The sequence below is a fragment of the Perca fluviatilis genome, chromosome 17 (assembly GCF_010015445.1).
Source record: "Perca fluviatilis chromosome 17, GENO_Pfluv_1.0, whole genome shotgun sequence".
NCBI classification, from domain to species: domain Eukaryota; kingdom Metazoa; phylum Chordata; class Actinopteri; order Perciformes; family Percidae; genus Perca; species Perca fluviatilis.
In genome coordinates, this window is record NC_053128.1 from 11,798,205 (window position 1) to 11,813,243 (window position 15,039).

Below are 15,039 nucleotides of genomic sequence, written 5' to 3' on the forward strand. Positions count from 1 at the left end.
TTATTTTGTACATTAATCTAGCCCTTTTAAGCTTCTTCTAGACCATTAGCTAATTATGGTTTGGGCCTCCCGCCCTATCCCATATGGTTATTTGTATGTCCTTCACCTTGCACTTATGCTTGCATATCCCAATTATGCATTATTTCAGCACTTACCATATATCCCCCACCCCCCCCCTTTTAGAATCTTAGCATTATTATTTCTTACTATCGTTGTCTTTTCTTTATAATTAAGTTTACTCTTGATATTGTTGTCTTTTCTTTATAATTATGTTTACTCCTTCTAGTTCATAATACCAGTCCAGTTAACTTAAAACAAACACCTTGGCTCCCCTCCCATTCCCTCCCAAAATGTACCTATTCCAAACTCCAGACCCTCTTCTCTCTCCTCTGCTCTTTGATCCTAATAGATCTACTTGCCTGGGGATCGTACCCCTGTCTCCGGCCGCGTCTGGGGCGACAGAGTTGCCTCTACACAACCACCACTCCATCTACCCACGGCTCAATAGAAGCCCTTTGGACCCCATCATACCTCCATCTACTCTCACTCTCAGACCAATGGGCCAGTGCCACTGAATTCCAACCCGTAACCACAAACTCTACCTCAACCCTAACCCTAACTAATGTTGTTGCCTACACCTAACCAAGTAGTTTTTGTGCCTTAACGTAACCAAACTGCGACCATTTCACAAAGTTAACGTGTTTAAACCGGGATAGTTACATTCTCTGGTTTAGATATCAGGACAGAAAACGCTCCTGTGGGTCGTATTTCCTGGCACTGCTAGGGGCGATAATTTATGAAATGCTTCTATGGGTTGTATTAGAATGTAGGAATAAACAACTTAAATCGTTGAGTGGTTTGGAGGACTTGTTGGAAGACAAACAAAGAGGATGATGTAACTTGAGAAAACCGTGTTAGCATCACTAGCTTACAATAAAAGTATTTTTGTCTATAATTGACTCATTTAAGTGTTCTTTTCTTTCAAAAAGTGAGATTATTTTGTACCTATTTCTAATCTAAATTAACTTGTTGGAAGTATTTTCCAAACTGAAGTTACATTTTTCTCAATTTGAATGCAGTGACCTTCTTCATTTGTTCTTCTTTCAAGATACATTTCTTGAAAAAAACTTTTTTGCACACCTCTTTTGTCGGGCAGGTGCGTAGGATATGATCAAAGGCAACAGATCAAAAATAGTAGAGAGAAAATCCCGCACACTGACCATTACGCAAGCAATAATTTATTAGAAAAATACAACGTTTCGGTCTCAGACCTTCATGAAGGTCTGAGACCGAAACGTTGTATTTTTCTAATAAATTATTGCTTGCGTAATGGTCAGTGTGCGGGATTTTCTCTCTACTAAGATACATTTCTTGAAAAGTCTTGAATTATTTCTCTTGGAAATGAGTATTTTGTAATGTTTGCAGTGCACAGTCCAACCTGAGTAGGAAGTGTCATGAGCACTGCATCACAAAGTAAAGGCCATGCCCCAACTACACAACATTTCACCCTATTGCAAATAATCATTAACCAAATGTGGCTTGCAGTAAATTCCATGCGCACAGGCAAAAGAATGAGGTTATGTCTGTCTTTTTCAAGGTGTTTACTGTAATTTACAGAATTTACAGCGTAGCTGTAAACCTCACAGTGGCCTGCATTGATAGGGAAAACAGACATTCCAATGAATGAATGAAAAATCCGTGGAACAATAGATGGGCTGGCTTTTGGGAGTTGGTTTGGGGCCTGTACTGGCATGAAGCTCAGTGGGAGTATGAGAGGCAGGCAGACTGGAAGGCTAATTAATCCAGCCTTCCTTAATTAGTCTCCCTCCCATGCACGATGCACTCGCCAATCTTCTGATGCTCCCTTTCTCTCCTCTGCTCTTCCTGTATGCTCTCTCTTCTTTTCCTCCATCTATATTTTTCCGTCTCGTTCTCTCCTGCTCGGTCTTGTTTTGCCATCTTTCAGGGCTTGACCGAACAGTGACAATATGTTCCGAGGTGATAAACAAGCACATGCTGCTGCAGAGGGCAGCTCAGGCAAAGCTACGGTTGTCTGTGCCGTTGCCTGTGTTGCCACTAGAGGACCAGACAAAAGCCCAGCTGTAGGCGGCAGAGATTGCCTGCACCATGTTGTCTTTAGAGATATACGGTGGGTCTTGCAATGCAGGTGGTCACGTTGCGTCACGATGGCGCGATGCCTCCAGCGCTGCACGTCTTGCGTGCAGATCACGCCAGTAATCTGCAAACACTGGCACAGGAAAACATTTGATGCATCCCCCCAGCGTGGCGGGACAACAAGCCACGGCAGTACCAGGGCCATGGCTGCGGTGCTCAAAGATGGTGACTTTAATGATGCTGCGTGGTGCCGTCGTGGCCCAGCCCACTCATTCTGTGCCCAAAATAATGAGGCAGTTATTCCACTTGTGGCCATGACCATTTAAAATGACTGCACTGTGAATACTGATCAAGACAAACTGTTGACATTCTCATGCACCATGCTGGCTTCATAATGAGCTGCATGATTAACTCATCAGGGTTCGCTTGTCTTTCTTGGGGGAAAGGTAATATACTCCACTTCAAGGGTTTAGAGAGATTAGTATTGTAGCTAAGCAAAATGTACCCACTGTATTAGTAACTACTGTTAAGATGGTGCCTAAAAACTTTTATTTGCAGTTGAAAGGCTAGTTATTTTAAGTTCCCACATTCTCAAGCCTGTATTAATCTTTTTTGATGATTTTTTTTATATTACCATTAAATGAAACCCATGTAGAATTACCACCATATCTGCAGCTATGATGAACCCAGTGTACACTACCTACCCAGCCTAAAATGCAAGCCAGACAAAATTTATCAACTACATGGTGAATAAAGTTGAACATCTGGGGGCAAAATAGCCAGATATTCTTCTCACACATTAATCAAGAACAAACCAGAGCTAAAAGGAGAGTAAATATTTACTTCCATCATTCATGCATTCCTCAGGTGGACAGAAACATGATTTTAAATTAACTCTATTGTTGCTCTGTGTCTGCTGAATGTGTAAATAGGTAAATATTTGCTAGCACAAATTCATAAGGTGACAATATTTTTGAAATTAAAAAAAATAAATTACAATGACAGAGCCAGGCTACTGTACTTGTTTCCCCCATTTCCAGTCTTTATACTAAGCTACGCTAACAGCTGCTGGCTACACATGTTTAAAGTACAAGCATGAGTGGTATTAATCTTCCCATCTAGCAAAAAAGAATGAATAACCATGTTTCCCAAAATGTCAAACTACTCATTTAAGCAATGCAGAGGCAAGTTTTAACCACATTAACCACCAGCTGAACGCTTATCTTACCAAGACTTTTTTATATTTGAAATTAAAACATCATTAGATATGTCATTATAAGATAAATTACCAAATGTTATGGAGTTAAGTTTGATAATGCACATGCATCTTAAGAGTCAGCTCCTACTCCATCTTCATTCTATCATGTATACAAAAAAGTGGATGAAAAATATGATAGAATAGGAGGTGATAATTACCTGACACAGATCTGCCATACTACCGATGGACCATAATTTGATAAATATGTTAAGGGATCATTTTTCACTGTTCCCCCTTTTTTCTGTAAAGAAGGGCTTTTTGTGTATCAAGGTCATCTTTCATTCTCGCTGCATTTCCACAGAACAGCTGCCAGTTGTTTTTTTTTAACCCTTATTTCCATGGGTGTAGGACACAGTCTGAAACAGAGACCAGAAGAGGGTCGTGTTGAAGTTGTCGGTTACACTCCAGAAAACTAAAAATAATTTTCCTTCATGCTCTCCTGTGATAATGTTTCAAATGTCAAACCTCAATCGTGATGGCCTTCTCCATATTAGATGAGGCTCTGGTGACATTTTGCAGTAAACTTGGTTTCAGATGAGATAAACATCTTTCAGATTATTTTGAGTTTCGAGTAATTTAGATTTTTTTTTTTTTTCTGACTGATAGCTGACCCTCGTTAGCCGATCATTAACCATTAACCGATAAGCAGGCAGTCCCAGTTTATCCATCCAGGACCCTCTGACATACTTTCCGCCCTCATCGTCTGTAGACAGCTGCAGACTTGTACCGGTCCTGCAGCAAAAATGCTGCGTGCATTGCCGTGGACACATGCAGCCACTTTTCGGGAACCATCTGTGCGACCGACACGAGGTTGTCAGCTGTTTGTCTGCCCGGCATCCTCTGTGTGTAGTATGGCCGATTTAACCCGCCAGTCCTCATCGATATAGTGGCATGTTTCACATAGCTCTCCGCTGTGAGCACCGTCCATCAGAGAGCCAGGAACTTCATCGAAATCGTGAGGAAGAGAAAAAAATAAAAATAAAAAGCTTAAAGTGCAACTTGCTAGTGCACGTGTCAGGTGGAAACCTAAAGCTTTATGATTGAAAAGTGAACATTTTCAGCAGTGTATTGTAGCTTTGTGTAAGTTAGAGCATATGATATACTGTAGTTCAGCTCTGTGAAACCCATACATGGAGTCATCCCTCTAAAAAGGTGTGTGGCCAAAACACGAGCCAGAGTTTTTAGCTTTCTCAATATTTTGTGTAACAGCTCGTGAGTCTTTGTCTTTAACTCCTTAACCCTGCCTGTAATCCCAGGTTACTCCAAGGCTGTGTGGGTCTGAGATCTGGGAGCTTTCAAGGTTCTGCACTCTAGCTGGTGTATATCATGACTCACCACTACACTGCAGTCTGCAGACTTAACCATCAAAGTCCCTGAGCACTGGGCATAAATCTGTTCGGTCTGCTCCAGTTTAGTTTCTTTCTCCCACATTTCTTGTATATGTAATGCCGTGATTCACCGGCTTTGCGTCTCGTCTTTGAGAATATCAGAATATATTTTGATGCACAACATGCTTTTTTTTTTTTGGGCCTGTTAAGTGTGGCCCATTTCTTCTGTGTGGGTTTTTTGGTTTTCTATGTGCCTTTTTTTTATTTCTATAGCTCTCTCTTTCCCAGGGCCTCCTCGGCATCATTTGCATGGCCTACTTTCTGTACAGGGTTTGGTTTAATACCCACAAGGAGACACTTGAGCAGCAAACACTTCCCTTGCCATGACTTCCAGTGGGCTTTCCTGAATGAACTGATCCACTTAAGGTTGATCTGTATAATGCCTTTTACTCCATCCTGGACCCTGCTTCCTATCAGGATCTTGAGCAAGCAATCGCACACATGTGCAGGGTCAAATTAGTTCACTGTTTTGTAAAAGAGGGACTATTGATACAATAGTTATATCAATTTAGTTCTTCTCAGCACTAATCTATAATCTGTAGTCTTACATTACAACACTCCAACACCTATGTCAGGATGTGACTGTAGGCAGCTATTCATTTTGTTCCCCAAGTTGCATATTTTCGATAATTGCCCAGTTTGAGTTTTAGCAGTGTGTGTGTTTTTTATTTGGTTATAGTAGTAGATGTGTTGCATGTTTTACCAGTTATTTGCATGGTTTGGGTTTCTCTAATTATTTGTTGGACTGGGAATTAGGATTATGAGAAGCAGCTGTTATTGCCTGGACCACCCACCATGACAAAGAAAGGGAATCCCTGATGTGAGATGCCGGAGGAGAGTTGTGTTTTTAAGTTTTATGGTCATTTTTTTATTGCTGCGAAAAAAGCAACCGGTTTGATTGTAAATAAATTGTAAAATAATTAAATTATTTAAGAAACCATCCTGTGGAATTTAACAGTGGAAATGCCTTGTTTGCTGGTAACAAAGGACCTCATACAACCGTATGACACCTGCGTATGTCAATGCTAATGATGCTAATTTTAGAGCTTGCCGCCACATCATTAAAAGAGTAAGAAGTCAAAATAGAAGAAGTCTGTGTGGAATCTGAGTTGCCTAATCAGAGAATAATAAAACCCTCAGTTTTGTAAGAGTTTCAGAGAGATACTGCACGAACCAACATGACTGACACGTATAAGAAGTATGAATATACTCCACACGGAAAAGGAAAGAAAAACCTCCAAGACCTCTGGTGCTAATTAAGGTTATTGATTCTACACGATGGATTTTCAGCAGAGGAGAAAACAATACATTTTGACGTACAGTTGATCCGGGCACCTGAACGTCACTCCCACGAAGTGTGGTGCGATTATTTCCACCTGTCACAGTCCCTTTCAAATTGAGTTTCAGATGTGCAACAGCTGAATCTAGTCAAGAACTTACAGCTGCGTCGCTCTCGCTTGAGAGGAATCTGTGTTCCTGCTTGCCAATCCATCCTCTGTGCTTATTATGAAGTTAGAATTCCTCACATCCTATTCAAAATATGTGGATGTGAGATGATTTGCATTAGTGTGCTGTTTCATAGATTTTCTAAATTAAAATTCCTTCCATATACACTTTTCTTTATTCAGTGTCCATGAGGTAGTTGTCTCCTTTTTATATAAACATGCAGTCACATGCGCACACAAGGCATTATGTAGCACACATGCACATATATTGTGGGATAAACAAGCAGTGTACTCAATATATACAGTATATATATTTTTTTAAATCAATGAGAGGCTTCATCTGTCAACCTGAGTGCTACTCTCCATATACCTCCAGGGCACTCCAGTATTTCTCCTTAAAGTTTTTCCTACAGAGATGGGAAAAGAAAATGGATCCATATGCAAGTGTCAAATGCATAACTTTATAGGAAATGATCAGCGACATTCACACATTTGCATGCATTCTTTTAGTAAAAAAAAAAAAAGATGGGGGGGGAAAAAAAAGAATATCAGAAAGCTAATTTCCCATTGTATTTGCAATGCTTTCTGGGACACCAGAACCCCAGGAGGAGGCTGTCTCTGCACTATAAACAATTTCTCAGAGTATGTGTTGGGGTTTCTTTGAGAGAACAGGAGATAGACATAGAGGTTTGGCTTCCTAAGATGGGAGCAGCAAATAAAGAGATGGGGAAATGGATGAGAGAGAGAGGGGAAGAGCAGGGTTCATATACAGTATAATGGCTGACTGGTAGAGAATGAGAATTGGCTGTTTTTCATTTCACCTGTCGTTGAAAAGGAAGGGCCTGTCACAATGAGGGCAATGTCACCAGGACAGATGATGTTTCCATGACAACTGGGAATCCCCGTTGCATGCAAAGTATTTAAGCAGGGAAGTGCTTCCCCTACAGTGATCATACTGTAAATGAACACTTGTTCTGTCCATGCTGTGAGAACTAGTGTTGCATCTTCTTCTCTTTTCATTGTCACGTTGCTCTTCAGATCTTTTTCTCCGTGCTGCTGCTTAATTCCGCTCATATCAAGCTGTGCCTTTTGATCGTCACTCCGCTTGTTCTACATCAAACCCCGGCAGTGCCAGTAAATTTACAGTCTGTTGTGCTGTGGCACGGCTAATCTCTTACATCTGTGTTTAACATCTTGGCCTGAGTCAAAACAATCAAGTTGCCATTCACAGATTCTGAAGACTCTCCAAGTTTCGGTAAGAGCTGGAAAAAGAGTCAATGGAGATTCCGCTTTGTCCACCAGAACAAAAGAGTGCAAAGGTTAAGATCCCCACGGCTGTCTGTAAAGATAACGACAACCCACCGGGGTTAGGACGTTTCCTGTGCCATCAGTGAAATCCCCAGGATGAAATGTATCAGCGCTGTGATCCACGATAAGGCTGTGCTGCATACTGACACACAGCAGTGATTCAGGTTATCCGAGCGCTTTAATAAACATCCTAAACCTCTGCTCAGTTATCATTTCAGTGAGTAAGGGTCTGCTCACACACATCACCAATTGTGGTTCTTAGCCCTCTGAGGTCTAAGGGCATTTTTAGATTGCTTCTTGAATTCTCCTTTTTAAAGGTATTTGCATATAACCTAATCCCCGTGCGTTTCATATGAAAATGCTCAGAACCTGCCCAAATTAGTTTCAGAGCAAAGTATAAAGAGATAATTTGGCCTTAAAGCCGAAATATTTCTTAAATCTCTTGTGAAAACATACCTTCACTCAATTGTTTTGGTGCTTGAAATGAGTTTAGAAAAGTTTTGGTTTCACAAAAGTAGCATGTATATATAATAGCAATGGTCCAAAATGAAATTTTGTAATATTGCTTTTTGAGTAGGAGTGTTGTCAAACATCGCTTGTACTCGCCGGTGCGTCTTTTGTCCTCAGGGGGATAAAAACTGAAGAAGCTAAAGAAAATAACCGAATGTTAAAAACATCAGAATCAGTATCTAATGTATGGATTATCCACAAAGAACACAGTCAGTGGTTTTCATAGGGACTACTTATTCAGTAGAAAGTAGTTGCAGCGGGGTCTGCATTATCCACAACTACCTTTTTTATGGAACGACATATTGTTGAATTGTTCAAATGTAATTTTACAGTGGTATTAAAAAAGACTGAGAAGCAAATATCTCAAAACCTCAGCAGATAAAATCAATCACTACCTGCATGCCAGCCTAGATACCAATCAAGGTAAGAAAATGGGTTTTCTTTTGTAATTAGGGTGAACCAACACTGCTATTGGAGTCAGCATTTGTGTCAGTTATTTCTATTTCAATCAGGAGAGACTTCGTTGCAGATATGCAAAGATTTATTTGTAAGCTGCATATGCAAAATAAGAAATGTACAAAGTCTTTGGAGATTAGACTGCATCGTATCAAATATGTTTTAAAGGGGTAGAGAAACCCAGACATATCACCTGATGGAGTCTAGACACTGGTGGTGGTGGTGAAGGAGCACGACCGAATCGAAGGTGCCAATGGGAGCGGTCAGCTAGACGAAGACCCAGGGTACCGTGGGTGAAGATGACTGGAGATGGAAGGGGAGGAGGAGGGTCAGTGGCCACTTTTCCATTTTCACACAGTTGGAAAATTATGAGGCCATTCTGTTGCTCACAGGGAGAGACAGTCCCCTGTTAGGCTTACTGATTTTAAGGCAGTACGTTATGTCTCTCATTTTGGGAGCTGCTTTTTTCCCCCTGTAGCAGAGTTTCAAACTCCAACAACTCGTGGCATTGAGTCACTCCCCGAGGTACTGACAGACCTACAGCAGCATGCACTGTTTTTAAGATGTATTTACTTTGGGCAACGATTATAATCGAGGTCCATTTCACCTTCAGTGAAGCAGATTATTATGTGCTGTATCACTATATTGCTTTTTTGGTTTCAGAATCATTTATGTCATATCGTATATTTATTTTCAATAATAAATAGCATTTCTAAATGTCAGTGAGGCAAACAAATAATGAATTGAATGGTATGAATCCGGTGATGAATGACAGCTCATGGTTCTACATCCTCGGAGACATTTCAGTTTCAGAGTGCAGTCATTGAAAACACGACAGTTGCATGAACAAATGGAGAAGTGAAGCCCAGCAAGAAGTTTCTATAGATTGATTTCCATCCAAGCCACACATTTGTAATCATCTGTGATCCAAATCTGGACCACAGAGCTTCATTAACATTCTGACAAAGTACAATCTTCTACAGTAATTATGCAAATCTCAGGCTTCTTTTAAGTGTCTCCTAAAATTTGATTTATTCTTATCGAGAGACATGCTGGTCTATAGAAACACACAAAGAGGAGCTTGTTTGCTTGGCATTGCAGGACTTTTGCTGTTGAAACGGTTTTCAATTAATGGCTGGTATTCTTTGCCAAGAAACTCTAGATCGTAGAGTTTCTCTATAGCAATCAAGTCGAGGCTGAAATAAGGCCAAAGCATTACTCACTCCCAGAATCAATCAGTTATGTTTCTTTTTTTTTTTTTTTTAGCTGTTGCCACTTTGTTGATCAGTTTCTCTTTGAATCAATACATGCATGGATTTCTATTATTTCACTTCCTTGATTATATGGAATTTGAATGCCCATGCTGATCCGTTTCTTTGAATACTATTATTGCATGCACTGATTTTTAACTAAAACAATGTAACAATATTATATGAGTGCATTGACGCTGTCTGTCTTGAAATATGAGATATAGATCAAATTAAAATATCTTTACCATTACGGAATCCATATTTCCCACATTTTCCTATTTCAGCAATGACATTGCTTGTAAAATGGTATGAAACGAACAAGTTAAGTTCTGGGTTTGATATATGGTGGCTGCTCTGGGGAAAGCATGAAGTAATTGGACGCTGACTGCGACTTCTCTGCTGCGTATACTGCTAGCCAGTGCTCAAGAGTAGTAGCGTTCAGCTGGGTGTCCTCCGTGTCTACGTTGGTTTCCAGCGGGATGTCGGGAGCTGTGGTGTCCTTTTCCCGAGACTTGGGTGGATCCTAGAGTGCCGGTGCCATTCGACCGGGTGACTCTTTTTCTGTGTGCCGATCTAACAGCCACATTCTGCTTCATTATAAATCATGCACAAGTTGAAGGAGCTGATGGGATGACATTTCACTGAAATTGTACCTTGAACGATTTCATGTGACAAATTAATTTGATTGAAACACAATTTACTGTAAGGACAATATGGCGAATATGTTTTAAGCAGCTTTTACTGTTCACCACACCTCATCAGCTCCACATCAGAAATACTTGTACTAGAACAAATTAACCGATCAGAAGGTATACTCATAACTCAGAAAAAAAGGCTTGAAGGACTGGCAGGAGGTTAGCTGTATCCTACAGATATCTGGACAGGACATGGGTCTGATTCATGCTTCATGTACAAGTAGTCAAAATTAGTTCTGGTCATGTACATTTACTGATGGTTGGTATGAAGAGATTTCTAACAAAAAGTAAGTGCACTGTGGGTATTTCACCTCCTGAACTCCTGCACGACCAGGCTTGCCCGATTCAATCAGTCTGGAGCTTGGGTTGTCAGATTGAGGGGTCACAGTTGAAACACAACTCTTAATGACTCCCAGCGGAGACAACATTAAGCTGTGGTCTCTCACTTCCACATGATGCAAATACACTGGAAGTGTGCATTGATTTTCCCATCATGTCGGGACTATTCAGCAGCGCCGAATCTTTTTCCAGTCTCTCCCAATTAGCTTTCGGCCCGGGGAACACTGTCGATCCCCATCTGCCCATCTGCCGGTCAGTGCCTTCGTTCCACTGAAGGAGAGAGATAGGAAAGGGAAGTGGGGAAGGAAATGAGCAAGCAAGCAATGGATAATTCTGTGTTTGGCGGGTAAGGGCGAGAAGGCTTGGCAGATCTGTCCAAAGCCAAAGCCAGCAGGGGTGGTTTGGAAGCGGAAGGACTCCCTGAGAGAGATACTGTTGTTTGGATGATAGAGTGAGGCACAATGCCCACTCACCCTCTCTGCAGCCGTTTATCAATGAAAACACAGGACTTTTTCTCCATACAGCCTCTGCCAAGGAGGGATGCAGATTTCTCATTTCCCTCTGAGTTTTCTGTCTCCGTTTTTGTCTATCATCTTATCTCTCCTTGGGATGGAGCTATCAATGCGCTGCGCCCCAAAGGTTAGGGAAAGTGGTCCAGATAATGGCCTGTCTAAGAGGACTTCAGCTGAGTCTCCCAAAAGGCCTTGGCGCCTAAAGTTGGCAGAGCCAGATGGACGCTCTGTATGATTGCTGCCTCATCATTGTCATCTGGCTTCTTCTGCTCCTCCCCCCGCCTGAACCAGAAGATAGTTCCCCTCTGAACCGAGATGAGTGACATAATATATCCTCACAGTCATGCAACGTCACTACGTATCTTCAACTGACAAAAATTGGCCACTTTTCACAATTGTCAATTTTGGAGCTGGAATGAAAAAATAGTTGAGTAAATTGGTTAAAAAATAGTCCTGTCTGTCAAATTGAATTTGACATCCTCTTTTCTCTTAGCTGGGGTTGTTTGCCTTACCCACCTCCCACAGCTGAATAGTGCATAATTGTATTTGTATGGAATACCTGTTTTATTCTATTGGCCGTGAGTGGTTTGGAATTCATGACGAGGGCTTGGTCCACTCACATATGATTGAGACTTATGGCAGCTTTGTCATCTTCACTCTCTTCACTCATTGGTATTCCTTTTCACTCTTTGCCCTGATGGGTGCAATCACTGAAGCCACAGGGAAGCGACCGAATTCTATAGTTTGTGGAAAGCCTGCTGGGAGCTGCCCACTGGTGGCTAGGATGAAACAAAACATGACACCATTTCGCAACCTCATCAATCAGTGCCCCACAGCCAATAAAACCAAAGTTGAAAATGCATGTACACGCACAGATGTTGGGACATGATCGGACACTATCATCCATGCACACAACACATAGTGAAAAACACTCCTATAAATGCGTGCTCACACAGCAGGGCATGTAGACACACATTGTGGAAATGTAGCTGTCCGCCCCTGCACACAGATAAAGTCGCCATTGGCCCGGGCTGCAGGCCGATAAATTTCCCCCCCACATCCCTTTATGGGTTGTGCTTTTTATTTTGCTGCTGGCTTTTTTATCTGGGGGCAGCAGTAGCTGAATCCGCATATCCTGGCCCTGGCACAGCCGGGACTTCACCTACAGTGCATTAGTTCTCACATGAGGAATGAGTTTTTTGATGAAGCGGCCCACCATTCTCTGGCCTGATGAAACACCACTATGGGTTTACCCACAGTGATCTAATCCACAGCTGGGCCCAGACACCGGCTGATATACTAGTGAGAGGGCAGAGAGACAGAGAGATTGAGGGAGCTGAATAGAAGAGATCTGGAGTAAGAGCAGGGGATTGAACCAGAATGAAAAGGATATACTCTGTGAGGAGAAACAGCGTGGATCATCCATTAGAGAGTCCATATTTTGTGTGTGTGTGTGTGTGTGTGTGTGTGTGTGTGTGTGTGTGTGTGTGTGTGTGTGTGTGTGTGTGTGTGTGTGTGTGTGTGTGTGTGTGTGTGTGTGTGTGTGTGTGTGTGTGTGTGTGTGTGTGTGTGTGTCTCACCCATCTTGCTGGCAGATAAACAACGCCTAGAATGACTGCAGGTGTACTGGTGGGTCAGTGTGGTGTGTTTGAAGGGGTAAATTGAGAGAACAAACATCAATAACAGCCACAGTAAGCAACAACAGCGGCAGCGGTAATCTTGTAGAGAAACCAACAGCGCAGTCCCTGGAGAAGCAGAGGCTGCATTCAGGAACGTGGGTGTGACTCATTGGTGGGCTATAATGACCACAGATGGCCATTAGCGAGGTGTGAGGTGAACGGCGTAGGCCCCGGGCCCCTAGCGCCACAGAGGTGTACAATGCTCAGTTATGACAGGCTCAAACTTGATGTGCATCTAACGAGCCCCCTGGTAAATTGTGCTTGTGTACGGAGCGTCTCCTCTCTTCACCTGCCGGAGAAAATTCTAACACAATCGCTGTAGGGAGATTCCACATTGCTGAGATCATTTACAAACCTGAAAAGTCTAGACAGTGTTTTTAAACTTAACCCTTTGTGGCTTCTAACCAATTACAAATGGAGTTTGTCACATAGCTTCTCAATCAGAATGCGTTTTGAATGGGATAAGCACTTCTACAGGGTACAAAGTAATCCTCCACACACGCACATCATGATGTAACTCACACAGTTAGGTCATTATTGACTCAATTTGAAAATGTTTTTTGTGTCGTTGGCATGCCATGATGCTAACTCCACTAATTTCAACATACAGCCTTTCATAACTGCATGGTAACCTGGTAAGAATTGATCAGTTTCCATTGGTAACATTGATTTATACAAACTCAAGAGTAATGCAGTTGTTTAAATGAATGCTGCATTGAAATATATCAAATCTATTTTCGGGACTTTCAGCACAAGCAATGTCTTCCCTTTCAATTTCCCTTCCTTGGAGTGTTTGAATTTTGCATATTTTTATTGGCCCTGCTTCTCAATCATCCTTCTCTTTGCATCCGTCCCTCCTCCCTTGTATCATCTGCCGTGCAGGGAGAGTCTCAATGTGCCACTCAGCTCACTCACTCTCTGTGGAGCTCTCATTCCCCAGGTGTATTGTGTGTAACTGTACGGGAGGTGCTAAGCCCCTCTCCTGGGGAGTGGGTGCTCAAATGCCTCAAGGAGTTTGGGAGGCGTTTGCTGCTCCTTCATCCCACATCCCTCCCTTCCGCTCCTTTCCCTCTGCCTCCCATCTTTCTCTCTAAGTTCGTTTAGATTTCCTGCCACATTCCATCATGGCTAAGCTGAACAAATCCCTGCATATTTTTCAGAAAATTGCCTAATGGATGTATGGCTGGGAAATGTGGATTTTATTTCTTTAAAAAAAAATGTTGGAGGAGGAGAGGGAAACGGCTTTTTAGTTGGATCAAAAGGCGAATTGGCATACTAATGCTTTATTTAATTTACACACTAACTTAAAGGAGGATTTGTGTTTAAAAGTATTTGTCTACCAAAAATGACTGAAATGTTAATCTACCACTGACACTTTGTATACACCTGGGTCATGTGGCCTCAACGAGGGCATAGCTCACAGAAATTGGGACGCAGCTTTACGCTGTGAACACCAATGCTCTGCCTGCCAGTGCCACATACTGGGTGAAGCCATGCATTATTAATAGGGTACATTGTACTATGTCTGGTACAGCCAGGACCACAGAAATGGAAATGCTTCAAGTGCAAGAGCAGGGACACTACTGTCCCATATTTTGGTGTGTTCCTGTTTTTCAGCTTTTGACCAGTTTAGTTTGAAAAATGTTCTGGCAATTTCATGGAATGGAACCCCGTTACACACATTTAAAATCTGCCAGCAAAGTTGCACCCTTTTTTGTTGCTTTCTTGGCTCTACTTTCAACTCAACTTGTTGCATTGTCCTTATTTTTCATTTAAAAAAAAAAAAAAAAAGCATAAATCCCAAGCCATTCATGTATTGTGCATGTGCTTCAACATATTCAACCTGAAATATCTAATCTGAATCTTTGCATTCAAGTATGTACACTATGCACGTGCAAGGAATTTTTCTCGGAAAATTGAGCAGTAACCGTAACACAGGTTAATGATAATATAATTAATGAGAAGGAATGTGTGTGTTCATCTTTCTGTATTTAGGACTGCTGCTTATGTAGATATTAGGCACATAACGTATATGTAGTCATCATATCACTCTGTTGTGCTAAGTATAGTGAGGCCAAGCCATT

General features: G+C 41.7%; 1 protein-coding gene across 5 annotated transcripts in view; it reads left to right on the forward strand.

Moving 5' to 3' along the window:
- The window catches only part of LOC120545789 (leucine-rich repeat transmembrane neuronal protein 4), a 121,719-nt gene that overhangs the window by 32,607 nt on the left and 74,073 nt on the right, over positions 1 to 15,039 (forward strand). For 2 of the 5 annotated variants that reach the window (XR_005636745.1, XM_039780375.1), the window contains exon 3: positions 410 to 919. The exons of the other annotated variants lie outside the window; for them this stretch is intronic. Coding sequence is in view for 1 of the 2 variants with exons in the window: in XM_039780375.1 (XP_039636309.1) it covers positions 410 to 508 (99 nt within the window). In the remaining variant the exon portion in view is untranslated. Of the gene's footprint in view, positions 1 to 409; positions 920 to 15,039 lie in introns of those variants that run through there. 5 annotated transcript variants of the gene reach the window in all.